The 7,732-nt window shown below is 60.0% G+C and overlaps 1 protein-coding gene across 1 annotated transcript; it reads left to right on the top strand.

Annotated features, from left to right (window-relative positions):
- On the top strand, positions 1 to 5,633 carry CHRNG (cholinergic receptor nicotinic gamma subunit). The gene is made up of 12 exons (XM_041766743.1): positions 1 to 55; positions 250 to 389; positions 647 to 691; positions 882 to 991; positions 1,535 to 1,690; positions 2,431 to 2,528; positions 2,849 to 3,049; positions 3,237 to 3,351; positions 3,564 to 3,678; positions 4,393 to 4,609; positions 4,803 to 4,936; positions 5,188 to 5,633. Exons 1-12 carry the CDS (start codon positions 1 to 3, stop codon positions 5,359 to 5,361), a joined length of 1,560 nt encoding a protein of 519 aa, XP_041622677.1. The 3' UTR covers positions 5,362 to 5,633.
- Positions 5,634 to 7,732: the final 2,099 nt, after the last annotated feature.

Here is a 7,732-nt window from a genome sequence, read left to right as displayed (position 1 = left end):
ATGCTCCGGGGCCAGGGGCTGCTGCTCCTCCCACCACTGCTGGCCGTCTGCCTAGGTACGGACTCAGGGGGTCAGGAGCCTGGGGGGCCTGGAGTAGAGTTCCCAGGCCTCAGGGGACAGAGGGTCTGGAGGCTTTTGAAGCCTTCTCCCACCCCCAGCGCCCTAATTCTCCATATCACACCCTCCTGTGGCCTCCCCCTCTTTCTGCCCCAAGGCCCCTGTGGCCAGGCTCACTGCTGGCTGTTGCAGGAGCTGAGGCCCGGAACCAGGAGGAGCGGCTGCTCGCAGACCTGATGCACAACTACAATCCCCACCTGAGGCCCGCTGAGCACGATTCGGATGTGGTCAATGTCAGCCTGAAACTCACCCTCACCAACCTCATCTCCCTGGTAAGCCACAGGCCTGTGGGACAGTGGGGGACACAGAGGCCCAGTGTACCGGGCCCCTGGGACCTGCTGGGGAGAAGGGGCTGGCTCTAGCAGCCAGGCCAGGGCAGAGGGGGAGGAAGGACTCTACAGAGAGGAGGCTGGAGATCTGGAAAGCTCCCAAGAGGCTGGGGTCCTGGAGTACCCAACAGGGGTCTATAGGGACTAACATCCGGAGAGGGCAAGTAATGGGAGCTTAGCCTTCTGTAATGCACCCCCAGAATGAGCGAGAGGAGGCACTCACCACCAATGTCTGGATAGAGATGGTAAGAGGCCACCTTGCAGTGCTTTCCTGTCTGGGCTCCCACCCTGGGGTCCCAAGGCCCTTAGAGCTGCTTGCCTTCCCCCGCCCCCTCCCTGCCTCTTCTGGCCTACCTGGGCTCAGCTCCTGTTTCTGGGGTGGGGGTGGGGCGTCCCAGAGGAGAGCAGGGCCTGGCAACCCCACTCTCCCTGCAGCAGTGGTGCGATTATCGCCTGCGCTGGGACCCGCAAGACTATGAAGACCTGTGGGTGCTAAGGGTGCCGTCCACCATGGTGTGGCGGCCGGACGTCGTGCTGGAGAACAAGTGAGGAGGGGTGCCAAAAGGACACCAACTGCAGTGCCCAGCAGGACAAGGGGGCTCTGGGGAAAAGGGACAGGTTGACAGAAGGTGCAGATGGGGGAACACTGGTTGGAGCAGGTGCTGCTGAGGGTGGGGCCCGGTGCGCGCGCGGACCTGCCTCTGGAGGCCTGGTTCCTCCTCGTCCTCCTCCACCTCCTGCCACCTGTCATCTGGTGGGCTCCCTCTCTCTGACCTGGGGATGAGGGCAGCTCCCACAGAAGCTGTCAGGAGTCAGTAGGCATGAAGTGCTGCCGTCGTGGCGCTGGCACTTTGCAAGAGCTGAAGAGATGTTAGTACCATTAGGACCAGGCCCCGGTGACGAGGGAGTGGAGTGGAGGAAGTCTGGGGGCGATGCAGGTGGGGAGTAGCGGACCCTGTGGCTGTGAAGGGCTGGGGTCCCCGGTCCTCATCCACGCGGGGCAAGGGCTGGCCGAGGGTGTGGGACTGGGGCGAGCCGGGGCTGCCAGGGACGTGAGCCCCCAGCCTCGGGGCCTGGCCTGTGCGCAGCGTGGACGGCGTGTTCGAGGTGGCCCTCTACTGCAACGTGCTCGTGTCTCCTGATGGATGTGTCTACTGGCTGCCACCTGCCATCTTCCGCTCCTCCTGCCCGGTCTCTGTCACCTACTTCCCCTTCGACTGGCAGAACTGCTCCCTCGTCTTCCAGTGAGGCCATTTATGGGGCTGGGGGGGGGGGGGACGGGGAGGGAGGATTTAGAAAGATGCCCTAGGAGGAGCCTGGCTGGGTGGCGGACGCGAGGCTTCTCACCAAGGGCCAGGCCTCATCTCTCGGGGGCCTCTCTACCCATCTCACACCCAGACACCCACATACCTCCCTGCTAAATCACAGTCCCCTGGCTCAGCCTCCTTCCCTGCCTCAGTTTCCCTGCCTGTGACCCAAGGGAGCAATTCATGACCAAGGCTGCTGGGCAAGAAGGCACACGCATGCCCGCGATGTACATACATGCCCACACGAGTGCCACCCACACCCCATGGAGAGGTAGAGGCTGTCTCAGTCTCCTCATCCAGAAATGGGGGAAAGGAGGTCTTTCCCATAATTTAGAGGAACAGTCTTTTTTACAAGGAGACCCTACAGGGAGACCCTCCTTAACAAACAGACCAGACAGGGACAGACCATCATCCCTCCTGCCCCGGAGGCAGCAGAGGGGAGGAACACAGGGGACTGAGCTCCAGCCTCCCAGCCCTTCCACAAAGACTCCTCTGACCCCCAGGGGGCCCGAGTCCCCATCCCGCCCTTACCCCAACTCCCGGCCAGGGTTCTGTGGAGAACTCAGGAATTCTGAGTTTTGCACTCTTTGAGGCAATACTGCCCTCAGTTGCCCTCAGATGACCCTCTGTGTGACCTCAGAGCTGGATCTACACACACTTCACTCCCCATCGTCCAGGTCCCAGACCTACAGCACCAATGAGATCAATCTGCAGCTCAGCCAGGAAGATGGTCAGACCATTGAGTGGATTTTCATCGACCCCGAGGCCTTCACAGGTATCCTCTTCCCAGGACCCCTGCTGGACCTGGCCCCCAGGGCACGGCCAGACTAAGATCGTACCCCCCCCCCCCCCCGCCCCATGTCACTCAAGGTGAGCACTACGGTAAATCATTAAAAAGTGTATTTTTAAGGGCCCAGCAAAGTTCTCACTTCCCCACGATAATGTCTCCAGTTTGGGTGGGAGGGGGTCAGGCATCCAGTCTCCCCCGATGGCGCTCTTTGGGCGCATGCTGGCCGCCCCGTAGCTAGGTCGCCGGGGCCGTGGGGATCTGCCCGGCCTGCCCTCCCTGTGCCCACCCTGGCCTGCTGCCCGCAGAGAACGGGGAGTGGGCCATCCGGCACCGGCCCGCCAAGATGCTGCTGGACGTGGCCGCGCCGGCCGAGGAGGCGGGCCACCAGAAGGTGGTCTTCTACGTGCTCATCCAGCGCAAGCCCCTCTTCTATGTCATCAACATCATCGCGCCCTGTGTGCTCATCTCCTCGGTCGCCATCCTCATCTACTTCCTTCCTGCCAAGGGTAGCTGTAGCCTGGGGGAGGGGGGCCATGGCCCCAGCTGGCAGCTCGGGGAGGGCACGGCGTTGGGGCATCACACACGAGACCACCTGTCCTGGGGACCAGGGGCACTGGGCTCCTTGTGGGGCAGGGGAGGTCCCCATGGCAGGGAACTTGAGATCTGCTCTGAAGGCCTCTTGGTTATGGGCAGCGGGCGGCCAAAAGTGTACCGTCGCCATCAACGTGCTCCTGGCCCAGACTGTCTTCCTCTTCCTTGTGGCCAAGAAGGTGCCCGAGACCTCCCAGGCAGTGCCACTTATCAGCAAGTAAGGCTGGCCCTCGCGCCTCCCGTCTGCCTCCTCCCCTCCATTCCCTGGAACTCGGGGCACTACCCTCCTGCCACTCCCACCTCACCTGTCCTTGGTGCCAACCCCTCACCCAGCTGAATCTGGGGGAGTCAGCTGCTAAGGGTGGGGGTGCATCTGGAGATGAGGTGCCAAAGGGCCAGCCCCACCTCCTGCCTACCCAACCCCGGCAGGTACCTCACCTTCCTCCTGGCGGTGACCATCCTCATTGTTGTGAATGCCGTGGTCGTGCTCAACGTGTCCCTGCGGTCCCCACACACACACTCCATGGCTCATGGGGTCCGAAAGGCAAGGCCTCTCCCTGCCCACTCCAGCATCCTCCTGTCCAGTCCACTCACAAGCATCCTCCTGTCCACCCCTTCCCCTTCTCTACTCCCCTGCCACGTTCAGCGGCACACCTACCCTGTATCTTGAAGCATGTCCCCAAATGGATTAATAATGACACCGAGTGCTATGTGGCAGGTGTATTATGCACACTAACAACTGGATCTTCATAAACTCCTCTGAGGTGGGTGTTAGTACCATCTCCTGTCGGCCAGTGAGGAAGCTGAGGCACAGAGAGATTGATTCGCTCACCCAAGGTCGCACGGCTAGGAAGCAGAAGCAAGGTGCTGCCCAGGCAGTCTGGCGCCAGAGCCTGTGTGATCTGCAGCCCACCTGTAGCAGTCGGCTGGGACCCTTGCTGCAAATGCAGATTCTCAGGCCCACCTCAGGCATTGTGGGCCAGAACTGCCAGGGTGGGGCCCGGGAACCTGTGTAGTGAGCGCCCTGGTGATTCTGATGTGCACACAGATGTGAGGACCTAGGCTCACGTCTGGCACAGAACAGTCCAGCTGTACTGGGGTCAAGCCACTGACCCTCATGTGCTTGCTGCCCCTGAGCCCCTGGTGGCTCGAGCCCTCCGTGCCAAACTTCACCTTCTGCTCTGAAGCCTAGCCTGGCTGCCCACATGCCCAGGTCTGCTGCTACTGAGCTAAGCCCACCAGAAACCCCTCTCTCCAGGTGTTCCTACGGCTCTTGCCTCAGCTGTTGCGGATGCATGTTCGCCCACCAACCCCAGCAGCTGTGCGAGACACCCGGCGCCAGCTACAGAACGGCTCCTCCTTGGGATGGCCAATCACCGCTGGGGAGGACATTGCTCTCTGCCTGCCTCGCAGTGAACTTCTCTTCCGGCAGCGGCAGCGCAACGGGCTGGTGAGGGCAGCGCTGGAGAAGCTAGGTGAGGCAGGGGGTATGACACTGGGGACCCTCCTCCCCAGGGACTCCAAACGGGCAGGCCTGTCGGCCAAAGCACCAGGGACAGCAGATGAGCGTCCAGGTTGAGGAGAGAGAAGCTAGGCCGCTCAGGAGAGACTAACTTCTCAGACTACTTCTTCTCCACTCTATCCCCAAACCTTACCCTCTCTCACCAGAGAAAGGCCCGGAGCCAGGGCAGAGCCAGGAGCTGTGTGGCAGCCTGAAGCAGGCTGCCCCGGCCATCCAGGCCTGTGTGGAAGCCTGCAACCTGATTGCCCTCGCCCGGCACCAGCAAAGTCACTTTGACAGCGTAAGGGGGATTGAGTACCCAGGGAGGGACTTGGACCTGGGACGGGGGCCAAGATGAGTAGGGTGGCCATGGTTGGGCAATGGGATGGACCAGGGGACTATGGCAGAAGCCAGGTTAAAGTCTGGAAGGAGATGAGAAGGGCTGAAGGACACGGAGAAGAGAGGCCTGCTGGATGACCAAGGATGGCACAGTGACCCAGGTCAGGCTTGGTGTCACTGCTGGCCATCCCACACCCTGCCTCTCACCCTCAGGGTAGCGAGGAGTGGTTCTTGGTGGGACGCGTGTTGGACCGTGTCTGCTTCTTGGCCATGCTCTCGCTTTTTGTCTGTGGCACCGCTGGCATCTTCCTCATGGCCCACTACAACCAGGTGCCCGCTCTGCCATTCCCTGGAGACCCCCGCTCCTACCTGCCCTCACCTGACTGAGCTGACCAACTGCTGAGAGCCATGTGGAGTCTTATCAGCTGTGTTCTTCAGTGGCTGGGGTCATGAGTGTGCTCTTTGGGAAGTGGCCTTCAGGACCACCAGGCCTGAGAAATAAAGCACGGGAAATAAAGAGACCAAGCTGGAGTCCTTGAGTGGTTGAGAATGGCTGTGGGCAGGGTGCACTGTTGGAATCAGCATCCACATGGCTCTGGCTAGCTAGTCCTGGCAATCCCCTCACCTCAGCAAGACGTTAGCAACTCCTGCCATTTCTGAAGCCCTAAGGACTCTGTCTTGTATGACGTCCCCAACTAGGCAAGGTCCCATCCCTCCAGGACTGGGCCTCCCTACCTTTGTACGAGTCCCTCCCCACAGGCTCCCAGAGGACAGAGGTCAAGAGAGATGTGAAGAATAGCAGGCAATGTTCTCTTGAAAGAAGGGCAGCAGCCCACGCCAGCTGGTATGTCCCTTTTCCACTTTCTGGGTGCTATAAGCATCCGAGACTCTGCTGCACAAGTGACCTTTCCATTCATATGCATTTTTTTTGGTCATTGATCACAGAAGAGTTACTCATGTCATCAGCGACAAGCAAGGGTCACTATTTCCCCACGTTTCATTTGGGCAGATTAGGGCTCCAAGTGAGAGGGGACTTCCCAGAACACTGATGGCTAGGGCAGCCATCATGAGAGCCTGTGTCTCTCATGAATAAACATTTAAAAATCTTTTTTTAAAATATTTTATTTACTTATTCATGAGAGACACAGAGAGAGAGAGAGAGCGAGGCAGAGACACAGGCAGAGGGAGAAACAGGCTCCACACAGGGAGCCCGACATGGGACTCGATCCCAGGTCTCCAGGATCACACCCCAGGCTGCAGGTGGTGCCAAACTGCCGCACCACTACCCCTAAATATTCAAAATCTTAAAAAAAAAAAAAAAGAACACTGGTGGTTAAATAAAGTTTGGAATGCAGAATTCCCAACCCAATTTTAGACACTCCCAAGAAAGATTCGGTGGCCTGGAAAACAGACCCCTCTTCCTTCTCTTCTCAAAGGGCGGAGCATTTGCACTGGTCCCAAAGGATGCTTAAGACAAGGAGGAGCTGGGCAGAGAGGCTGGGAGGTGATGGGCTGGGCTTTCCCTTCCGGAAGGAGATTCTGGATCCACTTAGAAAACAAGATGATGGGATCCCTGGGTGGCACAGCGGTTTAGCGCCTGCCTTTGGCCCAGGGCGCGATCCTGGAGATCCGGGATCGAATCCCACGTCGGGCTCCCGGTGCATGGAGCCTGCTTCTCCCTCTGCCTGTGTCTCTGCCTCTGTCTCTGTGTGTGATCATAAATAAATAAAAATTTAAAAAAAATAAAAAAATAAAAAAAAAAGAAAGAAAACAAGATGACCAGCTGAGGTCTTCCTGGAGGGAGAGGCAAGGCCCGGCTTTGAGAATACAGCTGGGGCCCGAGTTCTGTTGGTGAGGAGAGAACCCGAGCAGGTCATTTGTGCCCTCTGAGCCTCTGTTTCTTCATCTGCAAATATGGGTTCGGATTTCCCTTTCCTATCCGCCCCCATCAGAGGATCAAAGGTGCGGGTGACAGTGAATCAAAAATGTGCATAAGGGTCAGCCCCGGTGGCGCGCGCCTGCAGCCCGGGGTGTGATCCTGGAGACCCAGAATCGAGTCCCACGTCGGGCTTCCAGCGTGGAGCCTGCTTCTCCCTCTGCCTGTGTCTCTGCCCCTCTCTCTCTGAACAAATAAATGTCTTTTTTTTTTTTTTTTTTAAAAGGGCATAAGACCTGACAATGGGACATCGTGGGGGCGGGGGGGGGCTGGTAATAACCGCCTTCCCCAAGCACAGGGGTGCTGGCTTGGCGGCTCCACCAGCAGCAGGTTCGCGTCCTTAACTCCCGAGCGCGCCGCCCCTGTGTCCCCGGAGCAGACGCTTCGGATCCGGGAGGCGCTCGCCCCGAGCCTGGCGGGCCCATCTGGGGTTCCGGTGAGCTTCGCACTAACTGCGTCACCTGGGGTCGGTCTCCCAACATCTCCGACCGCCTCGGGGGGCGCGATGAGCTCCTTCGCTCCCCCGCACAGGTCAGCAAGACGGAAGACTCCGCGCGGGCGGCTGCGTCCAGCGCCGGACACCGGCGGTCCGGTTCCAGCCACACGGCGACCCGAAGGGGCGTGGCCGGGACCCAGGAGGAAACAGCCTCGGGCAGGTGAAGAGCGAGTCCAGGACGGTGCAGCCGCCCCCGGGAGGGGGGGGGTGTGGAGTCGGGGCGGCCCCTCGGACGCGCGGCGGGGACCCAGGCAGCCTCCGCGCAGCCGCCGCGCAGCCGCCCGGGGCCGGCGTCCCGGGATACCCGCCCCGCACCGGACTAGCGC

Source organism: Vulpes lagopus, chromosome 8 (genome assembly GCF_018345385.1).
Source record: "Vulpes lagopus strain Blue_001 chromosome 8, ASM1834538v1, whole genome shotgun sequence".
Lineage (NCBI taxonomy): Eukaryota > Metazoa > Chordata > Mammalia > Carnivora > Canidae > Vulpes > Vulpes lagopus.
Note: the sequence above shows the minus strand (reverse complement) of the source record. Positions and strands in the feature narration are given on the sequence as shown.